We start from the raw sequence: 25,763 nt of genomic DNA, 5'->3' as shown, positions 1-25,763 counted from the left end.
TTGTTTGTTTTCCTGCTTGCTTGTTTCTAAAGCTAATATTTATTGAGCACGTCTTATGAGCCAGGCATTGTGCCAAGAACTTTACAAATAAGTTAGTATTTATCACCATCTTATTAACGCGGAAACTGCAGGGAGGAAACGTAACTGCTCATGGACACAGTTAGTAAGAAGCAGTGTCAGAACCTAAATCCAAGTTCACGTCTTCTAAGTCCATGAGCTTCACCATCACCCTGCACTGCACTGCCATTCCTCCCCACTCTCTAATTAAATCTTGTCTCCCTCCCACACCCCCACACTTCTGACCTTGATCTTTGGAGCAGGAGCCCCCTTTGAGTTCACTGAACATACGTGAAGAGGTAAATTAAGAGCAGACACAGGCATACACAACCTCAGTTCAGCTGGTCCCCACTTTGGGGAGAGACCCTCAGATTGCTGTCAGTAGGGCGCCCTCTGCTGTTTAGACGATGCAGAGGTTGGTTAAGAACAGGAAGTTCCGGACTCAGAGGACCTCCTTATACTGAGCTGACCAAATCTTGAGGTGAATTTGTCCCTTATAAACAAACAACTGTACCTTCCCATCATAAAGAAAACACTCCTGCTCCATAGGTCAATTCCAAAAGCCTTCAACCCAAGAAAGCAAGAGACATCAAACTCAGTTTTCAAGACTGTGTCCAAAATCAAGCCAAGGAATCATTATAACGGTCCTGAAATCCCCTCCTGTTAGATGTTACTTTCCCGTGTTCGCAATGTTCACATTGCACTGAAGCTGTAACCTTTACGGCTATTGTCTTTTAAAAGTGAGACTGTGGGAAGAAGGAACGTCTCCTCTCCGAGGCATTATAATGATGCCGAACCTGCTGCTAAGAGCACGCAGCCCTGGATGCTTGCTTTCTTTCCCCAGAAATTATAAAACATTTAGGGACTCCTGGGGCAAGTGCATCATAAAAAATTCAGCAACATCTGTGCCATATTGTTTTCTGACAGACTAGACCCAGGAAACATGGCGCCTGCCTCGCCGGCGGCCCGGCATCGCGTGGGCCGTTAGACTGCGGCCGGAAGACGCAGGCTTCCCGCCCTCTGCTTCCACCTCCCGCTCTCCCCCGCCGTCTTTCCCCGCAGCACCTCGCAGTCACGGGGCTACCAGGACAAGCAGAGTCTCTGTGAGCAAAGCAATTTCTAACAAAGGCAGGCTGGCCCTGCGGGGTGGGCTTTTGTCCTTCTCAGGAACTTACACAGGTGAGTCACAGGGACGCAAACAGGTCGCAGCCTGAGGAGAGAACCGCCTAGAGGACCATGGGAGCGCCGCCCCCTCCCCGCCCCCTGGAGTCTGCGCACGCGCACTGAAGCAGCTTTGCTCCAGGAACAGACAGAACTAGAAACCAAGACAGGCGAGTTCCATCAGACAGTCCATCAGTAAACACGCAACCATCACCTTCTCCACGCCAAGTGCAGGGTTAGCCTCTGGGTTCTAGTCCTGCCTCTGCCACCTTGTGACCCTCATACCTCTGTGATGCTCAGTGTGGGTCTCAGGGTCGAGGGGACAAGACACCACCTGGAGAGCTGTTATAAACTACACACCCTTCCTGTCACCGAATTCTGGTAAATAACTGCCCTCTCCACCTCACTCTCCCCCTATTCCCAACAGCATGTTTATTTTGGAAAATTTTCCGCATGGCCTGTCACACATCCTCGCCAAGAACTGCTGGATTAGATCTTTTATAAGCAGAGTGATCATATCTACCCGGTTCATCTAGGACAATTCCAACTCACATCTTTTGCCCTGGCTATCTTATTAATAACATTCCCTTTTACTCTCAAAAGTGTCCCAATTTGGAATGTAAAATACATGGTCTTTCTCTATAAGGTCCCCTCCAGATCTAATGTGACTTTAACACGTCCTCACCAACAAGTTCAGGACTTCTAGATTCTTCCCCACAAAAATCTCCCCATATGATTTTAAGATTCCCAAACAGACTACCTCACAAGTGTCTCAGCCTCCACACGGCAGTTTCCGTTTTTCCTCCTCCCCTGCTCTGCCTCCCTCAAGGCCTCTCTCACAGTGAGAAGCTGGATAGAGACCCCTCACCACAGCCCCTCCACCTCCCACCATGAAGGGGTTACCAGTGGAGGCCAGCACAGTGGCCCTGGCCCAGCAGCTACCCAAACTGTCCCCAGTTCTGCATCCTAGAGGTGGAGAATCCCACACATGTGCTGTTGCCACCCACAGGCAGAAGGCCTGGGAAGCTGTGAGCCCAGGCTCCCAGCAACTCCCTTGCAAAACACTTAGCATTACTGCTTCTGTTATAGAGACCACAACATGACAGCCTGTCAGCCAATCTATGTTACATGTGTGTTTCTTTGGACCTACCACGTTTTTGTTTTTTGCATTGAGCTAACATTTTAAAACCAGGAGATTTCACAGAAAATCACTGATGGGCCAAAGAGATGCTTGTGAGAACTGAATGTTACATTTTCAACAATTCTGTGAGCAGTTGTTAAACACAGCTATTATTAAAATTTAAACTATATAAACATATACCTAAATAAATTATATTGAAAACAAAGGCAATAATTAGATTTTGGTGATGGGTGTACAGTTCAGAAAATGTACTAAAATTCATTAAACTTAAATGAACACATAAATATGTAAAGAGTGAATTTTATGGTATGTAGATTATATCTCAATAAACCTATTAAAAATGAAAATTTTAAGGGAAAAAATACTCAAAAGTCATCACTTCTTAATTATATTATTAAAATTTACTATGCTCTTGAAGTTATTTACATCAGTTGCATCTGTGGGGTGGAGATGCCACCCAATAGAATGCTCAGCCCTTCCCACATTCTGTAACATCCCTTGGTGGCTTGAAATAAGCCATGATGAGATTATCAACAGCATGGAAATAGGTAAATATTTCAGACCAAGTCTTGGTTCATTGTTTGTTGATTATCTAGACTTAAGAATGTAATGGAGGGAAATGTTAATATTATGCAGATAAAACTTTAAAGTGTATTCTGCCTGTAGTCTTTATACTATGAATAGCACCAAAATTGAAAAAATGTTCTTTCAGTATTTAAAAATTATTATGCAATCCAGAAGTCACTCATATCACTGATGAACAAGTGTATTTAGGATTGTTAGTTAATATCTTCATGTACTGTAACAAGCCAGACAAAACTGAAACAAAGACATATGTCAGAATTATATTCATAATCAAGCTTTTATTCATAGTCTTATTTTTTTACCCTATTGTTGATAATAAAATTATAAAACCTGAAGGTGGATTTGGGAAGAAATAGCAAGTCACACATAGTATGTTAAATGTCGTGGGTATTTGCAAATTGCATGCTACTATATATTCTCTTTTGTAACTTTTCTTATTGAATTATAGTCATTTTACAATGTTGTGTCAAATGCCAGTGTAGAGCACAATTTTTCAGTTATATATGAACATATATATATTCATTGTCACATTTTTTTTCGCTGTGAGCTACCACAAGATCTTGTATATATTTCCCTGTGCTATACAGTATAATCTTGTTTATCTATTCTACATTTTGAAATCCCAGTCTGTCCCTTCCCACCCCCCACCCCCTTGGCAACCACAAGTTTGTATTCTATGTCTATGAGTCTGTTTCTGCTTTTATTTGTGGGTTGTTTTTTTTTTAGATTCCACATACGAGCGATCTCATATGGTATTTTTCTTTCTCTTCCTGGCTTACTTCACTTAGAATGACATTCTCCAGGGACATCCATGGTGCTGCAAATGGCATTATGTTGTCAGTTTTTATGGCTGAGTAGTATTCCATTGTATAAATATATCATATCTTCTTTATCCAGTCATCTGTTGATGGACATTCAGGCTGTTTCCATGTCTTGGCTATTGTAAATAGTTGCATGCTACTATATGTTCTTTATATCAGCAAAATTTATAATACATATTATATATGTATATTTATTTGCATATATATGTATACAAAGGCACACACTTTTTTGTTGTTAAACACCAGCACATCATAGTATAGTATCCTCATTTTCAATCTTCTCTTAAAAACTCAAATCTGGTAATCCTGTACCTATATGCCCACCTAGTACCTGGAGGTGGCTGGAGTTGAATTAACGTCTTGTCCCCTTTTAGACAGGCACAGAGTCTCCAGTTCATGCTCAGTCCTCACCACTCCCTGTTGTCTGACACTCCACATCTCATGTTGTCATTACCTGCCTGACTCCTGTAGGCTTCTGAGTTTAAGTCCCCTGTTGTAGGCTCCCTCCTTGAGACCCAGACACAAGTCTGTAACACTGACCAGAGGACCAATAACTGAGACAGATTCAGTGCTGACGCCTTGTGGCAGGCTGACTACTGGCTCCCAAAGATGTCCACAACCTAATACCCAGAACCTGTGACTATGTTACCTTAACTAGTTAAAGGGATTTAAGTTGTGATTAAGTCAAAGATCTTGAGATGGGGAAATTATCCTTGATTACCCATGTAGGCTCAATGTAATCAAAAGGGTGCTTATCAGAAGAAGGCAAGAGGATCAGAGTCAGAAGAAGGAGATGTGAGGACAACAGCAATGGTTGCACTGATATCTCGGCAGATGGAGGAAGGCACCACAAGCCAAGGAATGCAGTTGACATCTAACAGCTAGAAAAAGGCAAGAAAACAGATCCTCCTCTGGAGCCTCCAGAAGGAACACAGCCCACCTGACACTTCAATTTTAGCCCCATAAGATTCATTTCACACTCTGACCTCCAGAACCATCAGATAATAAATGAGTGTTGTTTTAAGCCACTCCATTGGTGGTCATTTGTTACAGCAGCAATAAGAAACAAATATACCTTCCAGTTCCCCTCAATAATAGGTATTCTCGCTCTGTCCAAATTCTCTTCCCTCTTTCCAACCAGCCACATCCCTGCCTAAAGTTATGTAACCAGGTTCTTCAAACCAAGAACTATGTTTTCACTTAAAACCTTGACTTCAATTCTGTGACCAAAGCAGAGCAAGCAAGGCATCCACATTTTGGAACAGACTCCCATCCCTCGTTCTTATTGTTATGTCTGCTACTCTTCTTTGTATTCTCCCTTCTCATTCAAAGGGAAAGGGCAGCAGGATAATCAGAGTAGATTATTAAAACAAACTCCCCTCCAACCTATCAGTACCCCATCCTGCCTCTGGCTATCCCATTGTAACTCTCTCCTTTTTGCCAACCCAATCTTCATTCTCCATTTTCCCTCCCACTTCCAGCCCAACTAACTCATCAATCTGGCCTTGACTGGTGCTTGATCTTCTGGCTTAGTTTTCTAAACTCCACCTAGCATGTTTCTTCCTGCCATGTTGTCTCCACAGACTGGTAACCCAGAACTAAAACTCCCCTTGGTCCAGCCCTAGAATTCTCCCCATTTCATGGAAACTGCCCTTATTCCACTGCTCGGGACCCTTCTCAGCTCAACAGTAGAAGAATTAAAAAACTTAAAGATCGTGATAATGCAGTGCATCGTTGGAATATATCCTCTTTCTTAACAGAAGTATTTGAAGATTCAAATGTATATCACATTTTTCTATAATAATATTATAAATAACAGTGTACGAACTCAGTCCATTAAACACATCATTTACCTATAAGTAAGCTATAGAATTGCCCTGCATCCCAGGGCAAAGTAAAGAGGAAGAGGTTAACATGCTCAGCCATGAGCAAAATTCTGAAGGGAGTTAAGTCGTACTTGGCACCTTTTTCCTTAGTCCCATCTCTCTATTGCCTTCATACTTAAGTAAATCCAAAGTCTCCCACCACTCCAGCCGCCAGTTAAGCTATAGACTACACTATCCAATTTGGTAGCCACTAGTCACATGTAGCAATTGAGCACTTGGACTTCAGACTTAAAAAAAAAAGAGAGAGGATGAAAATATCTCCTTAATACCCTGAAAATTAGGTAGATGTTTCAATGATAATAGTTTGGGTGCACTGGGTTACATAAAATAGATTACTAAAATTAACTTTACTTTTTACAAAAAATTTCAATGTGGCTACTGGAAAATTTTAAATCATATACAGATCATACTGGATAAAGAAGTTGTGGTATATTTACACAATGGAATACTACTCAGCAATCAAAAGGAATAAAATAACGCCATTTTCAGCAACACAGATGGACCTGGAGATCGTCATTCTAAGTGAAATAAGCCAAAAACAGAAAGAAAAATATCATATGATATCACTCATATATGGAATCTAAAAAGAAAAAAGAAGATACTAATGAACTCATCTACAAAACAGAAACAGACTCCCAGACATAGTAAATAATCCTACAATTACCAGGGGAAACAGGGTGGTAAAGGATAAAGTTGGGAGTTTGAGATTTGCAAATGTTAACCACTATATATGAAAATAGACAAAAAACAAATGTTTCTGTATAGCACAGGGAACTATACTCAATATCTTGTAATAACCTTTAATGAAAATGAATATATGTATGTATATGCATGACTGGGACATTATGCTGCATACTAGAAACTGACACACTGTAATTGACTATACTTCAATAAAAAAAATAAAAACAAGAATAAATAATAAAATCATATATACCATTTTCATTTGTGGCTCACACTGTATTTCTACTGGGCAGCACTGTTCTAGACTCTTGCTATCCAATGTGTGGTCCACAGACCAGCAAATTGAGGATCACCTAGAAGCAGAAAGCAGAATCTCAGGCCCCATCGCAGGCCCACTGACTTAGAGTCTGCACTTTAACAAGACCCCCAGATGAGTCATCTGTACATTAAAATTTAAAAAGCACAGTTCAAGGGTCAGCAAGCTTTTTCTTTAAAAGGCCAGAGAGTAAATATTTCAGGCTTTGTGGGTCAGTCTTCATCGCTGCTACTTTGTGAGGGCAAGACTAGTCCAATCAGAATGAAAAGATAAACAATAATTGCAATACCTAGAATTGCCAAAGATAAGGAGAATTAGGCATTCTTATACAAGCTGCTATATAAATGCAAATCATAAATAGATCATATCTTTCTTCAGAGCAATTTGGCAAAGTATCAAGTTCCTTGAAATATATACAAACTTTGAACTAGCAATTTAATTTCTAAGAATTTACACTAAGGACTTTACTCATGGCCCAAGGTTTCTATTTGACAATAGTCATGGGACAGAGGTAATCTAAATATCCAAAATCAGGAACTAGGTAAAATAAATTATGATATTTATAATATATTTTATAAAAGAATTTTATGTGGCTATTAAAATTTGGTTCATAAGTGTTTTATAATTCTGTTGCTTCATATTTGCAATATATTAAGTGAAAAAGAAGTATAAAACACCAAATATCATTTAACTACATTTTTGCAAAAAAGATCAAATATCTGAGGGATATCCACCAAATTGTTCCCTATTCCTATTCATTCTTTAATCCTCTACAAGATTGGGAGTTGAGATTATAGATAATGGTATTTTTCTTGTCTACATTTCCTTTTTTCTGTACAATTACCATATGTTGCTTTTGTACTAGGAAAAGAATACAATAATTTTAAAAGAAAAAAGGGGGAGATTTTAAACCCAGTATGTATTTTGGTCATGCTTCTTCCCAATCGACTTCAAAACAGCTGTATTTCAGTTAATTGCTACTTCTCTTTTCCCTGGTGCAGATATCATGTGGGTACGTGGCGGGTTTACAATTACCAGTCCTCTCCTCGGCACATCTATTATTTGCATCACCGCTCTGGTAGGTGTGTGTCATGTGGGCAACCATGGAGAAACAATGAAGCCGCTCATCAACATTGCCACAGAGTCAAACAGGAAATCAAAGACTAAGTTGAGAAAAGGCATCATTTGTAGCAGGTATATCCAGACTTTCAGCTTTCATGTAGAGAAGAAAATTAGGGGAAATTGGAATCGCATTTACTGTCCATGTGTTAGAACAAACAAAGAGAACTTTTCTCCTCACCTACTCCCTCCCACCTCTATACATCTTGTGCTATGATTTTATACATTTGGTTTGCTCCTGCAGATAATACAGGAGACATGCTGTTTCTTGTTCTGTTTCCTCTTCTAAGTTAGTAATGTAATGTTAGCCCTGTCAACTGGTCATATTTGACCAGTGCCTAGACCTACAGGCTTCTCCTGTACCTTGAGCTAAAAGCACAATTTGTTAAGGATCTGTTGCCCTCTTTTGTAATCAGTTATTCCACTGGGAAAGGAGTAGTTTGTTCCTAGTTCCTGTTTACTCTCCAGTCCTCCACAGGATTGCAGCATGTTGGAACTAGGAAGGTCTTAGAGAATAACAGCTATCACTTAGAGTACTCACTATAGAGTAGGCATTATTATAAAGAGCAACTCATATTTATTTACACATTGAATCCATACAACTTTAAGGTAGGTTCTGTCATCATTACAAAAATCAGGAAGCTGAGGTAAGAGAGGTTAGGTTAAATGTCACATAATAAGTATTCCAGGATTGGAACAGAGGTTGGTACCCAGACATGGCACCCAAATCCCTTTAACCTCCATGCTCTGTCTGCCTCTCGGTCATCATGTGTACATTTGGTCCTCTTACAGACCACCAAGTGCCATTCTCTTTGTAGAAAAATTAGAAAACAGAGATTACAAAATCAATACCACTTTTATTTTATTTATGGTGTTTCTGATGAGAGCACAGTTTGCTCTTTATGTACTAAATCTTTCCATCTTAAATTTTATGGTTTCTGCCTATGATGACATACTTAGATTTTCGTACCTCCACATGATAGATAGCTAGATCGTCTCCTATACTCACTTCAGTTCTTCCATATTTATTTACTTATTCTATATCTTATTTTCTTCAGTTCTTTTTAAACATTTACCCCTAATGTGGATGGAATGTATTTTGATGTGGTATAAGGTACCTTTTCTCTGAATTATTTAGCCTGCTGTCTAGCATGATTTGTGATACATTCATCCTTTTCCCACTGACTTTAAATGTAACTTTTATCACATGAGTCTGTTTTAGGACTCTTCCTTCTAGTCCATGGATATGTCTCTTACTGGCACTCTTTTTTTCCACATTTTGATTTTTAAAACATTTTAATATGTTATTGGGAAACACTCTCCTAAAATTATCACTCTTTTGCAAAGTTTTCCTCAAAATTTGGAAAACAATTGATATCATTTGATGTAACTTCCCATTGAAGAATGTGGAATGTCTGTACATGTTTTCAAGTATCCCTTTCATGACCTTCAGAAAGGGCTTCTTTAAAGGAAAAAGTCATATAGTGTTTTATGGATTATTAAAGTAAAAGATTCTCATTATTTTAAAAATCATACAATATATAAAGCTTACAGAAGAAAGTGAAAGCCACCCTACTTTCATTACCCAGAGATAACCTGCTTTTTGGTATCTATCTTTCTAGTCTTCTTTTCTATGTACACACACACACACAGAGAGACACCACTGAATTACATATTTTATATGGCATAAACCTTATTTTCATTTAATAATATATTGTGCATTTCTTTCCATGCCAAAAAAAACCCATACATTTATCTGGTCCAGTTTCTAAGAAATTAAGTCCTGGTTCTATTGCCCAATATTTGTCTAAGGCAATGATAATTCTTTATCATTGTTGTCAATGACTGCATTATATTTCATGATATGGATGTTCTACACTTTATTTAACCAGCCCTCTATGTTAGAGTGAGACGGCTGCTCCTTTTCTTCTACCACATACATAACTTCACAATGTATATCCTGTATGTTCACCTCTGCTAAGTTCTCCAATTATTTGCTTTGAAGGAACTTGCTAGAGGTGGAATTTATGGGTCAACATGTATACAGACGATTCAGGCTCTTTATAGATATTGCCAAACAATCTTGTAAAAGTTGATTCCAAGTTCTACTGTCACATAAACATTGAGAGTTCCTATCTATTCATAGGCATATCACTGGGTATTAAAACTAAGTATTAAGTATCTTTCAAATCTTTGCCAATCTAATGGGGAAAAAATCAAATTTCCCTATTGCTTTAATCATTTCTATCCAACACATAAAATATTATGATGGCTAAAATTTTTTTTGTAAAAATACTATTTATCAATAAAAGTAACATTTTTATCAAATATTTAAATTATCTGATAATATTACAAACTATTTTTATTTGCAAAGTATTTTTTGCCTATTTTTCTTCTTTCAACTTTAATAAGCCAGTTTCTAGATAGACACAAATAATTAGATTATATTTTTATATGCAGTCTGAGACCCTTAGTTTCCTAGTAGGGAGATTTTTTGTTATAATATTCATTTGTCTCTTTGTTTAGATTCCACATATAAGTGACACTATACACTTTTGTCTTTCTCAAGCTAATGTATTTCACTAAGCATAATACCCTCCAGGTCCATCTATGTTATTTCAAATGTTGTTTTTATGGCTAAATAGTATTCCATTGTGTGTGTGTGTATATATATACATATATATATACACACATCTTCTTTATATATTCATCTGTTGATGGAAAGTTTTATCCATTTTTATTCTTTATTATCCCTGGAATGTGGCTTTACTAGATCTTCATGAGTATTTTGGAAGCACTGATCTGCTTGTAATTCCATTAGCTACATTTACATTTCAAAACATTTTAAATTTTCATTTCACTAGCCATAAAAACCAAAATGAATAACTGTATTTAAAGCCCACCATATTTAAAATAAAATATTTAGCATAATTTTAAAAACCACCACTTTTCTAATCATCTAACTTTCTATTCTTTCTATTTTTCATCTGTTACTCTTTTTACCTTAAGTATACTTGTTTTCACGAAAACTGTTTTGACATTTGCGTTCAGTTTTGTCATCTGATTTTCTGTGCTTAATATGCTCCAGTGCTCATTACCAGATTTTTCATATCTCCATAAAGACACTGGAGAAGCCTAGTGATCATGGAAAACTGGGTTTTATTAAACTTTCAGAACAGAAAAGAGAGCCACCTTGAGGAAGACTCAGCAGGGTCTCCAAATGCCAAGACAAGGTTAAGGAGAACTTCAGGGTTTTCGAGGCTGGTTGTTAGTCACAGAGTTTCAGGATGGAAGTAAGTGTGGTCCAGGCAGGAACTGGCCAGAATGTATAACTCTGCTAGTTACTGGAATAATCAGTGGTCTTATTTGGAACACAAACCTATGTGGAGTTGCTGTAAAAACAGTTTGTCTGTGCTCTTAGTTTGTCTGCGGATGTTAAAACAAATTGGGCTCAGACTTGCACTTTGTGATTTTATGCAGACTATCTGATTTGCCAACCAGTTGTGTTTTCTGTTTAATTTGTCACTGCAAATTCCCTATTTTTGCTTCATCTATGTGTCATTTAGAATATGCCTTCAAACATTAGTTAAGAAGTGGAATATTTTCTGAGTCTTTGACTACATTAATTTTATTTTGCTTTTTTTTTACTCCACCACATGGAAGATCGCTTTTTTTCCCTATTGTCTCTTTTTCGTTTTTTTTGTTTGTTTGTTTTTTTATTGAAGTGTAGTTGATTTACAATGTTAGTTTCAGATATATAGCAAAGTGATTCAGTTATACATATACATACCTTTTTTTTCAGATTCTTTTCTATTATATATTATTACAAGAAATTGAACATAGTTCCCAGTGCTATACAGGAAATCCTTGTTGTTTATCTATTCTATATATAGTAATGTGTATCTGTTAATCCCAAAATTTTTTGGTCATAACCTCTTCCCCTCATAATTCTGTACCTGTTGTTCCACTGTCCTCTGACATTCAATGATAAAGGGAAAACCTGAGATCATTGGATTTTCTTTTTCTCTTCCTTTCTTTGGGGGTAAGAGGGGGAGGCTAAATACATAAGAATTTATTTTCTCCTCATTCAGAAACTTTGTTGGTCCGTGTTTAAGTGTGGGTTTCTTTTCATGTGCTGCTGCCAGCACCCACCGCCTTCCTCCAACTCAGTTGTTTTCTAGTAACCTTTTGTGTCAATGAAGGTTTTTTTTTTTTTTACAGATGTAATGGGTTTAATACGTTTACCCCTTCAGTTCCTATTTGCAGCACCCAATATTCCCTTGAAACACCAGACAGACCCGGCAGTGGCCAACAGTGAAGTTCAGACCTCCAGAGGTTACAAGTTCAGGTTCTCTGAGCTTTCTGTGTTGCAGTGGCACTTGTCCAAAACTGGTACCACCCTATAGTTGGGGAACTTTAAAGGTACCAGTGAAAAACAGCTTTTTCCCCTTCAAGGGGAAGAAAGAAAAATCACTCCTCAAAACCCCGCAGATCTGGCTGCGAGGTCCTTCTGCCTGTCCCATCTCTTCAGGCTTGTTTTTTTGCAGTGGAGCAAGAGACCAAAATCTAACCTGAGCTACAAGAAACAAGACAGTGATGGCTATAAAGGGAGTGACCAGGAGCAATAGATTCTCCTTTACCCCCCGCATCCAATATATGTGCTTCACAGAAAAACAAAAATAACAGATCCACAAAATACAACAGCTAGAATTACAAAAATCCATTCATCCCAGGGTGGTGGGTGGAAGGCAGGAAGTGGGAGGGTAAACGGCACAGGGAGAAAAAGTATTCAAACCAGTCCAGGCACGGGGGGGCTGGCAAATGCTAGAAAAGAGCTGCAGAAAAACCTGTGGTCCTTTCAGACTCACTGGTGTTTAAAATCCATACTGGTATCAGGAAGTTTCTGCCTTACGTGCACCAGAGACAAAAATCAGGGTTCCTCAGAGAGAAGGGAATGTGCACAGGGCCCTTGACAGAGTGGGTTCTGCCTTCCCTGGCGGGGGAGGTGAACACGGAGAGGAGCTGCCACAGCGTCCTTGCAATCCCCCCCATCCCCTCTGGATGGCAGGCGACTCAGTGGCCCGCAGCAGCCTTCAGTTTGGCAGGAGATGGGTGCGGCGAGGGGAACTTCTCGGCAGAAGTTGAGCTACTCAGGGCAGACTGCAGGTAGACCGTCTTGTGGAAGAGTCTGTTGCTTAAAAAAACCACCAAGGAGAAGAGGCGCAACTGGAAAAGGTACGCGTTGCCAGGAGTCTTTGCTTCATTGGCGCTGATAATGAATAAAGGAAAGAGGATAGAGAAGAGGCAGCCACTGACGATGTAGGAGGACTGCATTGCTGTGAGGAAAGCCAAGGGCAGACCAAAGCCAAAGTAGTAAGGCCAGTTCCTTTCTATGTTTGACAACCGCTGGTGCATTTCAATTCCTTTATTGAACCAACGATATTCAAAGCAGTATAGTGAGTAGAGAAGAGACATATGCAGGAGACTAACCAGCTGACCGACAAGATGGATGGGAAAGAGACTCACAAACATCCCCTGGAGGAGGAAAAGAGCCTGCAGCAAAAGGTTGAAGAGCATGTCAGCAATGATTTTGCTGACACTAGGGAATGGGTGAGGCTTCCTCCCTGACACCTCAAATGCCAGATCAGCTATGTCCTGAAACCAAATCGCGTTCACAACTTTGCTAAGCACAAACAGGGGGAGCACCCAAAGAGCACTGAAAATTGACGTGAGGAGGAACTCCAGCCACGACCAAACATCCCCATGGAGTGATGGGTCACCAATAATTTGGGCCGTTACCGACTGAAGCACAGGAATAAACACTCGATAAAACAAGAGGAGGCTCAACCAGAATACTCCACCATTCCAAGCGCAGCACTGAAAAATTCTACTAACAATACGTGGTTCACTCTCTTGCTTCCTCTCTATACTCTGCGCTCTCCTCTGAGCCAGGACACTGCTTGCCATTCTTCGACGCTGCTCCTCCCTCTTTTGCTGAATTCGAGCATCTAGCTTTGAGATGGTACAAATTCCCCAGATGGAGTCTTTGATCCCCCTGGCAAGGTCCTGCAGAAAGGTTTTGACACTGTCAGCCATCTCTTCACCACCCAAACTACCAACTACACAGAGAGAGATGCGTCCCCCAGTCTTCCATCATGAAGGACCCGGCAGCTTCGCCGCCGCCGCGGCTCCGGCTCCGGGCCCGCCTCTTGCCCAAAGCGGGCCCGTTCGGCTCTTCCGCGCCCCTCTGCGCCCGGCCGCCCGCTCCCGCCGGGGCGCTCCCAGGGCCGGAGCCGCTGTGCCCGCACTGGGCATGCCCAGGCCGCACGGGGCCGCTCAATGAAGGTTTTTTGTTAACCCTTTTGTATAAAAAATCTATATTTTTGTCATCTTAAAATCATCAACTATGAAGAAAAAAAGACCAAACAGTGGGTCCCTAAGACAGGGAAGATGGTAAGTAGGAAGAATCGCAGTATTTTTCTTTTTTTCTGTTTTCTGTTTTCAAATAGGGTCTGTTTCATAAGGTAAGGCATGGGTGTGCCAGAAAAGGGAAGATGAGGGAGTATTTCTTAAGCTACCCTCTGTTAACAAGCTTTTCCCTTCAGTTTTCTTAGGTGGTATGATGTAGCTTTAGGGTTTTCTTTGCATCCTCATAGGCATTTTCATGCAAGGCTGGGAAAGGCTATGTCAGAGCCAGCTAACCTAATACTGTTTTAACATTGCAGTTTTCTATCATTAGGCCCGATTAGGGGGTCGATGAGCACCAGGGAAATAAATGATGCATACTGACCTTCCCACACTCTCCTACACCCGAGCCTATTCCACAAGGGTTGTAGACACACTAACCTGGGGACTCCCAGAGATCAAAAGGGGGAAATTTGCTGCAAGCACTCAGCCACAGTTTAAAACAATATCCCCATGCATTAGTTTGTGGTTAATTAGAATGATGAGTTTTGTCATGAGGCCAAACACTTCCTCTAACCTGAAGGAAAGATCATTCAGAGTATGTCATTCAAGGTGACAGAGAAGACCTGGTGTCACTTAGTTCTTTTCATAGTTGCTGGTATAATTATATTTATTTATGTGAGTTTTTTATAATAATTTTCCACTTGAATTAAGGAATTTGAGGAAAAATAAAATAACCAGTACCCACGTCCAGTATTTCTTTTCACGTGTGAATGTGTTCGTTAGATATTTTTCTTAGAAAAAAATATTATTTTAATAAAAAAGAATGCTGAGGGAGCAGAAAATGATCTGGGTTATAAATTAACAGCTCATACCATTAAATGATGAGGACCACTCATTAATGAGCTAAATACAATGGACCAAAAAATCGCATTTTACTTCTTCCAAGTCATTTGGTGACATATTACAGGTTAATTAAGCATAGCCTAAGAAAGAATATTCTCTAAAAAAAGTTCGACTTGATTCTTCAAAAACTGAAGTGCACTATTTTGTTTCCAGGGGTCATAAAATCTGTCCTTTACACTCTGGCTATTAACAGCTTTGTACTTGCAACTACAGGTTACTAAAAATATTGAAGGAATTAGCACAGGGTTGCCACAGGCACTGAGAGCTGAAATCTGATGACCAGAAATTGCTGTCGGTTTTGAAATCACCCCGCATGGCTAAGTCAGTTGTTCGTGTGCATGTCTGCTGGGGAGCAGTGATCACGTGGTGCCAGATTTGGCAGGTGTGGTCCCCATCTTCCAAAAGAGGGAGGGAAGCTCTCTAAAATATATCTTTCTTCCTTATTCACACAGCCACCATGTTATTCTGGGAAAGGCTGCATTACTACCAACGGTAGGGTGGGTATGCATTCGTTCGTCTTTGGTACCATTCCTCATTCCAAAAGCAGGTTTGTGTTTATGTGATATTTTAGGATGGAGCACCTAACCTGATGCCTGGAACAGAGCACCCAACTATGTACTGCGAGGAATGAATGATTCAGCAAGCAACTTAGAACCTCTTTCCCAGGCATTATATTGCAAGATACTCAAATCCCAAAGGAATCCGCTTGTTTTTAAGTACCAGGAGACTTCTCGTACCTTTCAATTTGTTTCCATAATGATCATCCTTATCTAGATATTTGACAGTGGCTTGTGAAAGCACAACTTTTTTTGCCAACACACACCCCCTACACACACACACACCCAGCTTCTGTCTTTCTGAGTTTTCTCCTATACTTTCTCCCTAGGATCCTTCTCACTATCTTTGCTCAAGCCATTACCTCTGCCTCAGATCACCTCCTTGTCATTTACAACCATCTGAACTGGGTTTAAGTCCCAGCTCAAAACTCGCCTCTTGTGAGAATCTTTTCCCAGCAGCATGCCATCTGTCCCCACCTATCTTTACCCCTCAACACACACACACTAGGTCTGTGCTAGTTGCCCTGAAATGTCTAGCCTCCCTTCTCTATAGTTGCTCTCAAACTGTTTATGGTGCACCTTTATCTTCTCTCTCCTTAACCATAAATGCCGTCAGGAAAGCACCTATCCATCTTTTGGACACAGTCCCTTCCACTGCCCCATAGGATCAATTTCCCTACGTCAAATACAGTAAGAACTCAATGGATGCTTCACAGTTTAAAGATCACAATTCACAACATATCAGCTAAAATACAAAGCAGTTTTTTGTTCCTGGCAGTTCTCTGGATGACCTATACAGCCCTCTGCATCTGGTTTCACAAACACACATCTGACTGCAGTCACAACTGCACTTTGGTGACATATTCTAAACGCTGATCTTCTATAAGGCCATCCTAACGGGAACTTGCAAGCAATTTTATGTCAAAGAAATGTGTGTATGTGTTTTTCTGTCTCTGTCTAGAGCTTCATTCTGCTTCTCCAACTTAAGAACAGACTCTTCAAGAGAAAGGTGTCATTTCATAAAAACATCTTTACTCTGGGAGCAAAATAACTTCTGTATTTTATTATAGTACAGGATTTTAAAAAAATGGCCACTGTCCTACTCCAATTTCTCAAATGACAATGCTAACGGAACTTGGGAAGAGCTTCATAAGGCAGGGTAAAGTGTTCAGATTTTCTTCTAATGTGTGGGAAGCCACTGGAGTGCTTTAAGCAGGGCGAGGCTTTCGTAAAGATCACTCAGGCTGCCGGGTGGAGAAGAGCTTATGGGGAAGAGGACTGCAGGAGGCGGCTATAGACTAGTTCCCCTGAGGATGGCTTGGGCCCTATCAGTCTTTCCTAAGAGCATATTGGAAAATAACTGTAAAGAAAAATAGGTGGATAATTACAAATAGGAAATCAAATGCATGTTTCTGCAATGCAGCCTTGTGAAGAGGCAATAGAACAGCATCCCTGGGTTGCTGTTGGGGAGAAAGCTGAGAGGCGTGCACAGGCATCGGGTTAGATGGTTCTCCTGTCACTGCTTTGCATGAGGTTCAGGAGAGTTCTCCAGTGCTGGGAGAAGTGCTCTTGGCTGTATGTCAGGGTTTGACCACGAGCTATTCCAAGCTGAGAAAGCTAATTAGGATCTACCCAAGATATCTGCATCTCAAGCTCCTGCTGATCATCCATCTTGATACCACAGGAGCTGAGTGGCTACAAGGACAAGTTCAGCTGTGGCCACGAAGCTATGCTCTCAGCATTCACCAGCCTTTTAAGTAAATTATCCAAGATTTGACCCAACACACGTGGGGAAACTTTTAAAAGGTGAGGGGATGGGAAATAATATTTATTGATGGCAGTCATGTGTCAAGCTGTGGTAGCTATTTCATATTTTATGTTCATTGTCTCCTTTTTTTTTTTCCATCAAGCCAGCAGAGTAGTTATGACCATCCCCAATTTCAAGAAAGGTAAACTGAAGCCCAGAAAAGTCAGGGACATACAGCTACTGCATGGCAGGGCTTGGATTTGATTTCAAAGCACATATTTTAAAAGAAGTCAAGCACATAATGTTTCTTTGATTTCTCTAAAAGAACACAGAAAGGTTGATATTTTTAAAAGTGAACAATTGTACCTTAAAATAACATAGCTTTATCTTGGGTTTTATAAAAGAAGTACATGCTCAGTGTAAAAAAGTTTAAATAAGACAGAAGTGTTAACTCACATTTCCAGGAAATGCTCAACTCGGGTGGGAATCCTTAAGCTTTGTATCCACTTACTTGCTACCCTTACTATACTCTGTGCACACTGTTCCCTCTGGCTGGAATTCCCATCTAGACGCACCCATGCTCCCTTCTGTCACTGATAAATCCGTTAGCATCCTAAGATTCTTAGTCCACATTTCCTTCAAAGCCTTCCTTGCGTCCGTCACCTTGCCCCCATCTTCCCCTAACCAGACAGATCACCCCCTCCTCCACCTCCTGCAGCTCTTCACAGATGCCTCTGCAAGCATCCCACTCTACTTGGCTGTTCATGTGTCTCTCTCCTCCACTGAACTGTGCACTCCAAGAAGGTAGGGGCCAAATCTTAGTCATCTTCATGCCATGAGCATAGATACCATGGCACAATTTGCAGCCTAACCTGGCTACAGGGAAGATTGTGTAATCTCTATTATGACACAGAGAGATAGCACAGTCTGGCGGTGAGGAGCACGAACTCGGAGCCAGACTGCCTGGCTTTAAAACCTGTCCCTGCTCTTACCAGCTGTGACTTTGGACAAGTGATTGAACCCCTTCATGCTTCAGTTTTCTCAACTGTAAAATGGGCACTGCAAAAGCCCCGACCCCATCATGAGAACATGAGCGCTGAATGAGGCAGCATTTGTAAAGAACTTAGAAGAGCACCTGGCACTAATGAAACCTTTGTAGTAAAATATGTGTTTGAAGAATAAATATTATCTAAGCCCTATACCTGAGCCACATCATTCAAGAGGGAAGAAAATACAGCTTCAATTTGAACTCTCAACACTGCTTTTTTCCCCCAACTGTTTTCACCAAGGATTTGTATAGTCAGTGCCTACAGATAGTGAACACTGTTCCCTCTTCTGGAAGTGAGGATTTGGTAGCCAGAGTTGATTTCAGAGATCACTGGGTCTAACCTTATCATTTTATGGGTGAGGAAGTGAAGGCAAAGTGCTTTCTGAGGGCATGAGGCTGGTTCAAGACAGACCTTCATTTGCCAACCCAGTGGTCTCTCCACACACTCTGATAACTCCAGAAAGCTGGAGCATTGTTCAAATTACTTGTAGGAAAAAAATGTCAGCAAAACTGTGTGAGCACCAGGCAAGCCTGATTAAATCACTGTTCTTATTCATAAGAGACCTCATTATTTTCTGACCAAAGTTGGGTTCTACTTCTTGTAGTGAACCACTGTGCCCTTCTCCTTGGATCAAATGATCGTGAATTTCAGAAAACGCTTCTAAATTGCTTAAAGAGTGGCAGGAAGACTTACAGAATGTTAAATCACCTTAGTGTCACCCAGGGAGAGTGTCTTCAATTTTATGCTTCCAATGGGAGTGTAAGATGATTGTTACTGTTACAACAAATGTGGGGATATCATGGGATAGAATGCAAAATGTGCATGCTTTTTTCTTTAAGGTTAAAAGTGACATTGCAAAGAAATTTCTCGCTTCCAATGAGGACACGTAAGGCTACACCTCCACTCTCTAGAGATTAAGTTCACGCTCTTCTGCCCTTGTGGGTAGTTCAGGAGGATGATTTGAGTTACAGTGAAACAGTAGTCAAGGATATGAACCACTCCGTGGGTTCACTTTCAAAACCTCAGACAGGCAGGCTAGTTCTAAAGACACAAACAAACAAATCAAAACGAGCATGGCCTTTCCTGGGAGATGATTCCTGCTTTTCTGCCTTCTTGCCTTTGATAAACATGACGTACAGCTAGGAAAGAGCTATTTTCATAAATGTTTCATTCCTCTTCCTCCAGGCATAGTGTTGCTGGAGCATGAATTACGAGCAGCTTGGCCGGCAAGCATCTTTCCACGAGCACATTCTTTCTCATTCGCAGTCACAGAGGTGCCTCTGGTGGAACTGACTGTGTGAAAAGAGCTTCTCTGTCTGCTGGCCAATCCTTAGCCTGAGAGTTTACCAGGCAGTGTATTTATGTTCTTCTCTCAAAGCCAAGATGAACAGGGGGCTTCCTGCTTGGTTGCAAACACAGGCAAATTCTGCTGCTGCTGACTCCGATTCCCACTGACAATTTCCACTTCTGATTCATTTTCAAGCACTATTTCAATTATACCATATTGGAACAGTAAATTATTGGTAATCACTTTTTTAAATGGTGAACAACTTACGTGGTTGCTGAGTGATAATACTCATCACTGTTGCTGACCGGGAGAATCTGTGTGGAGTATTTCCCACTGCCGCTGTAACCACAGCACCGCAGGGGACAAGGAGAAAAGAATACAATGGAGCCCCCCACACACCCCCTCCAATAGACAGCCTCGTTCATTGATGATCCTGGAATTCCTCTCCCCTACACATTCCTACTTGGTAGCATAAAACCATCCACAGAAACCACTTAATTTATTGAGAGAGCCTCCTAAAACACTCCCATAATACTCGGAAATGTAGAAGCCACTGAAGTGGAAAAATGGAGTCATCTTTAAAAAGAAACCCTCAAAATGAGGTAAAACAAAAAGCATCAATCCTGAGAGGTTGGCACTTGTCAGGATTCTGCTTCCCCTGAGGCCCCAGTGCATGGATGGCATCTTGCCCGCCAGTCACCCAGCTCAAGGCCCTCCTCCTCCTCACTTCCCTCCACCTCATCATCAACACCATCAAGTGCAACCTCTTAAATACTTCCAAAATGTGTCCCCCATCCCTAACTTGTCACAGCCTTGATTGAAATAATCACTATTTCTCTACAACAGTAGCTCTCATAGCTCTCAAAGTGGGGGTCCCAGACCAGTAACATCAGCATCACCTGAGAACTGTTTGGAAATGCAAGTTCTCAGGCCCCGCCCCAGACCCGCTCTGTCAGACACTCTGGGGTGGGCCCCAGCTGACTGTGTTTTAACAAGCTCTCTGGAAGGCTCTGACACACCTACTGATTTGAGAACTACTGATTTACTGCAATAGCATGAGTGTATCTCCCTGCTTCCTGTCTTGCCTCCATCTCTGTTTCCGTATCTTCCCTCCATGACCCTCCTAAATACAAATATGCTTGTGTCAAGTCCCCTGACAAAAACCCACCAGTGGTTCCCACTTGCCCTCTAGATAAAATCCTGACTTCCTAGAACAGCATGCCAGGCCCTCCTTAATCAATCAGTTTCCTCCACCTTCTATTGATACCCTTGCCAAGTACGCTGTAATCCAGGTATACCAGACAGCCTGTCAAAGAGCATCCCACCACCACAGCTGGGGAAGCCTTGGAGAGGTCAGGGAGGGTTTCACAGAGGCAGAGTTCCTTGTCTGAGTCTAATAGAAAGGAGATGGAAGCAACTCCAGGTATGATCCTGGCAGGTACAGAGATCACTGAGGTAGTACTGTGCACATAGGCCTATCTATTGTAGTAGGACTCAGTGACCTCTGCGTTTTAGAATCAGAGATGCTTTTGCAGGGGTGGAAGCTCATATCAATAAATACTGCAGTTGGTGGAACAGGAGGCCTGGCACCAATGGCTTATGCAGGCTATGGCTTTCATCCACAAACAATTGTTAGTGATATCCATGTGACAGTAAAAAAGCAAAGATGAAATATACTTTAGAAGACCTCCTGGGTCGCTAGGAAGCACTGCAATGAGTGGTTATTTTTCAGAAGCTGTAGGAAGGGACAATCAAGGATGAGAAATAGGAGGTAAAGCATCACTGATAGCTTGTCAACATGAGACAGTGCTGGTTGTTATGACCATGGGTAATGAGTAGCTTCTCTGTGCCTTGGTTTTCTCATTTGTAAAATGGGGATAGTAATGGGACCTACATTATAGAATTGCAGGGAATAGGAAATGAGAATTTGAATGTAGAATATTTAGCATAGCTTGGCACATAGTAAGCACTCAAAAAATATAACCAGTATTATCACCAATATTGCAATTCTTGATATCTTAAGAACCAGTCAATGCCATATAGTATGGATTTGAAGGAAAAGCATCCAAATGGGACAGAAAATGTTCTGGAAATTATGAGATCGTAACAAGATTCAAATTGGTTTGTATCGATCAAGGCTTTGCACTTGTTCCCCTCCAGTGCATTCCAAATACTAGGCCCATTAGAGGTTCTCAATGGTGAAGTTACCCAAGTCTCAAATAATTTGTTTCAAGAATTTGAGAAGATCATGAGGAGAGATTTTGCCAAGCTTTATACAACTTACCTAAGATGGAGACAGGGATGGGAATATTATCTGATAAGATCTAGCTCACAAACTGAAACTTCATGTACAGAGTTATCTCAATAGCTTGGTTTCTTTTTGACCAAAGACGGTATTATTTACCAGTTTTTTATGATCATTCCCATACCTTGTGGACTGGGTTGTCTCTAGCTGACAAAACTGGGGGTGCTTCAACAAGAGAGAAAGACATTGTTTTCACTTCTGCAGTCTGTCCAAATTGCTCAGCACAGATGCCTAGTTTGAGAAGGTATTTACAGCACAATCAAAATCAAGGAACATCACCCCTCTGCTGCTCTAACAGCAATGTCAGGAACAAATTCTTATAGCAGTTTGTCACAGCAGAGATCCTAAGTTTCTCCCAAGCTTTCAAAGTTTACTCCATCCATTTTAGAATATGTTTCACATTTGGGGACCTATAATTTGGTGATTGAGAGACTGAGGTAATGGAAACTGAACTGAAGCCACCAGTTCATATAAACGGGGCTATCAGCAAGAGAACTCATGATTGTTTTTAGTCAGAATTATAGGAGCTATAATGAAAATAATGACCTAGAGGCAATTTTGTCCCCATCATCTCAGTCCCTGCCTAGGGGTCTTCGAGTGATTAGCAACTGTTTATTAGGAATTTCCATCCAGCCCTAATTGGCTCAAATAACACATTTGGCTTCTCAGTAGGATTTGGATTGCCATAAACAAACCAAAAAGAAGTTACTGAGTTATAGCTGAAGGGGCCTGGCTTTGCATGAAGGGGTTTCTTCAGCCAATGAAGGGATAACAACTCACATTCATGGAACACCAAGTCCGTTCTCAACACCATGTTAAATATTTCCATGCATGCCCTCTTTTCATCTTTACAGCAAACCTACAAGGAGGCTACTATTAACAATAGCACTTTATAAATGAAGAAAGTGATGTTTGGAGAGTTTTAACTTGCCCAAGGTGCAACAGCTGGTCGGGATGGGGCAGCCAAAGTCAGACTGGGTTGTCTGACCCTTGAAGCCCATGCTTTGAATCCCAGGACTCTGCTGCCACCATACTGACTCTGAAAACTGAGTTTCTGAGTGGTTCTTGGGATATTACAATTCTTTGAACTGATCATCTTTCTCTCCTTTCTTTAGTTGCTAAGGAAGTCAGGACCACTTTTCAGGGCTTCCTGGGGAAAGGTTATTTAGCACAGTGCAGAATGGCTCTTCTCTGATGGCAGATATAGGCCCGTATCTCAGCTCCTCCACTTAACTGTCATGTGAACATGGCCAGGGATTTCACCTCTGGAAGCCCTGTTTCCTCATCTGGAAAACAGTAACCTAATATCTCCTTGGGGTTATTGTGAGGACAAAATTAGATGAACTAATGTATGTTGTCTTATCAGTAGACTAGCGGTAGTGATGCATTTGATGAAAAGATGTCAGTCTTGCATAGTAAGTATAATTATTGTTTTATAATAAGTTTGCTGTTATGTGTTTATGCACACCCACACTAGGTCACCATGGAAAATACGTTACCGTGAGCTGGGGCCAAAGTTTGAATGTCACTGTGCTAACCCCTCCTTCCTCCAACCTTTTCGTCTGAGATCTCTGAGGTCCCTTTCCACTCTGTTTGTTCCTCTTGCAGTCTGAAGTGGAATGCCCTTTTCCCGGGATTTTAGCTTCCTGGCAAAGACATTAGGAATACACCCATCACAAGAAAATAAACTCTTCCTACTGGCCCTTTCTGATTCGAGGAAAATAAACCAAGAATGCTTTCACATCAAAGTGTCCTAAACTAAGCAGCAAAAATTTAGTCTGATTCTCAAATGCTGCCCCTGGCAACTCTGGACATAGAAGAAAGCCCAGAACTGTCCTGTCACCAGGTGGTTTGCTAATAACTAAGTATCCAAAAAATTTCCTTAGTGAGTTGTCTGGCAATTGGGGTTAATTACCACACCCTGTTTCTTTCTTGGCTTTCCTGTGTTTAGCCTTCTCTCCCCAACTCCTTGCTTATTCCTTCACCTCCTTAAATCGTTCTATTCTTCCTTTCAGCCAGATAACCTATGGGAACCCAAAATGCTAATTTATAATTCTTCATCATGTATTTTTAATGACAATTACACAAAACCAACATCCTTTAATTCATTTGAATTAGCACAACTCTTCAGTAATTGAATATTCATCAAAACAGTTGTCTGAGTAACAATTGTTTCCACTTTCAATCTGCTATTAATCCATCATTGGAGCATTAAGCTTGCACTGAATTTCCCAAGTTCAAGATGAACCTCTATATAGTGACTTATGGAGCTGCCCTTTGATTTGCTAATCATGCAGGCTGACAATAGAATAGACTTATGTTCAGAAGGCATCCTCCTGGAAGGAAACAGCTCCACTAACAACCTGAAACACCGGCACAGTCATTCTGAGACAACAGCACCATTATGTACACAAAACAAGATGAATGGTACAGTACAGGAGGCCAAGCAGAAACCCTTCCAATACAGGATGAAAAAGACACCTGATTTACTATGAATGCAAGAGACAATTGTCTCCTGTGATATAGAGTTACTTTTCTCCACCACAGACTATGAGGAAGTGTTTCAATCATGTTAGCTGGGTTTTTCACTTTTACCACGATGATTATTGACAGATTCATTTGGGGTAAGAAATGGTCTTTCAGAAAAACACTGGAGGATTGCAGCAGAGCCCGGGGTATGGGAGCAGATGTGCATTATAAAGCAATATGTGGCGTAATGAGAAAAGCACTCTTCCTTATCCTATTAATTGTTGGCACTACCTGATAATCAAGAATTACTGACCCCTCCCACCCTCCAGCTAGCAGATATCTGTGTTCTGTAATGCACCATGGCCCAAACACAAACAGAGCTCCGCATAATATTGAGAGCCAGAGTTTGTAATATTAATCTGAACTCTAGCTATTCCCTCTGCATTGCCAGTAACACAACTTGTGAATAATAAATTCCTTCTAACAGGTAAATGGTTAAGTAAATGATACCATGCAGTTGATAAATTATTGCATAGAAATTTTAACTTCTAATTACAAACATGATTTTAAAATCTGGAAAATGCTTTAGACGTGAGGTTAAATAATAAAAGCAGAATGCAAAGCTGTCAGAACACGGAGAATACAGATTATGTGAAAATGCAGTTGGATGCAGAGAAGGAAAAGGCAAGCTGTTGTATTGACAGGGAGGATGATAAGCAATTTTTTCCTTTTGAAAATACCCTTTCATATTCCTATGATATTATTATAATAAAAGTTATTTTAAAAATCAAAGCCCACCTCTTCAGAAAAAGTTAGTTACCCCTTACTGTGGAATCCATAAAATGAAACCTGCATGTGATAAATGCTGAAACACTTTCTTTTTCAGGTTCAAGAATAGTGTTAGAATCTGCCAAGGAATCAGCTCACATTATTCAATGTCAGACACATTTACACTCATAGGTATTAGTAATTCCTTTGGTTGACTTTTCCTTGCCGTTGTCATGGCAACCGTTTCCACTGCCATTAGTACCTCTAGGGCCCAGCCTCCTTCATATATTTTTAGGCCATTTCTCTTCTAACAAAGCAATTAATACTGGTGGCATATCTGTATCCGAAGCCCCAGTGACCTGTTCTGCCTCTTGGAACTGCCAAGCATTCGTGTATGTTTCCTTTGTGCTTTTGAAGGTGCTTCTGCTTCTCTTTGTGGTATTTCCATTCACCAACTCTTACATGTCTCTTTGCTGCTTCTCGTTATATTCAATTGGGATTA

The 25,763-nt window shown here is 40.7% G+C and overlaps 2 protein-coding genes and 1 long non-coding RNA gene across 5 annotated transcripts in view; 1 reads left to right on the top strand and 2 right to left on the bottom strand.

Moving 5' to 3' along the window:
* Nucleotides 1–25,763, bottom strand: part of PLPPR1 (phospholipid phosphatase related 1) — a 505,983-nt gene that overhangs the window by 441,672 nt on the left and 38,548 nt on the right. The window lies entirely within an intron of this gene.
* On the top strand, nucleotides 1,336–15,803 carry LOC140696105 (uncharacterized). Its single transcript, XR_012072130.1, has 3 exons — nucleotides 1,336–1,453; nucleotides 7,650–7,842; nucleotides 15,650–15,803. It is a non-coding gene; the product is annotated as an uncharacterized lncRNA (long non-coding RNA).
* On the bottom strand, nucleotides 12,473–14,086 carry LOC102545548 (etoposide-induced protein 2.4 homolog). Of its 2 annotated transcripts, XM_072959818.1 has the most exons (2): nucleotides 13,193–14,086; nucleotides 12,473–13,080 (listed from the first exon to the last, which is right to left on the bottom strand). In XM_072959818.1, the coding sequence occupies exons 1-2, from the start codon at nucleotides 13,861–13,863 to the stop codon at nucleotides 12,963–12,965; spliced, it is 789 nt and encodes a 262-aa protein (XP_072815919.1). In that variant the 5' UTR covers nucleotides 13,864–14,086; the 3' UTR covers nucleotides 12,473–12,962. The 2 variants fall into 2 exon arrangements, with proteins under 2 accessions (XP_072815919.1, XP_072815918.1); XM_072959817.1 differs by having other exon boundaries at nucleotides 12,473–14,086.

This window comes from Vicugna pacos, chromosome 4 (genome assembly GCF_048564905.1).
Source record: "Vicugna pacos chromosome 4, VicPac4, whole genome shotgun sequence".
Classification (NCBI taxonomy): Eukaryota; Metazoa; Chordata; class Mammalia; order Artiodactyla; family Camelidae; genus Vicugna; species Vicugna pacos.
The sequence above is the reverse complement of the archived record's forward strand: the minus strand, read 5'-3'. Positions and strand labels throughout refer to the sequence as shown.

Bases quoted from the DNA above. Each gene is read 5' to 3' on its own strand.
- LOC102545548 (XM_072959817.1), bottom strand. From the start codon at position 13,863: ATGGCTGACAGTGTCAAAACCTTTCTGCAGGACCTTGCCAGGGGGATC.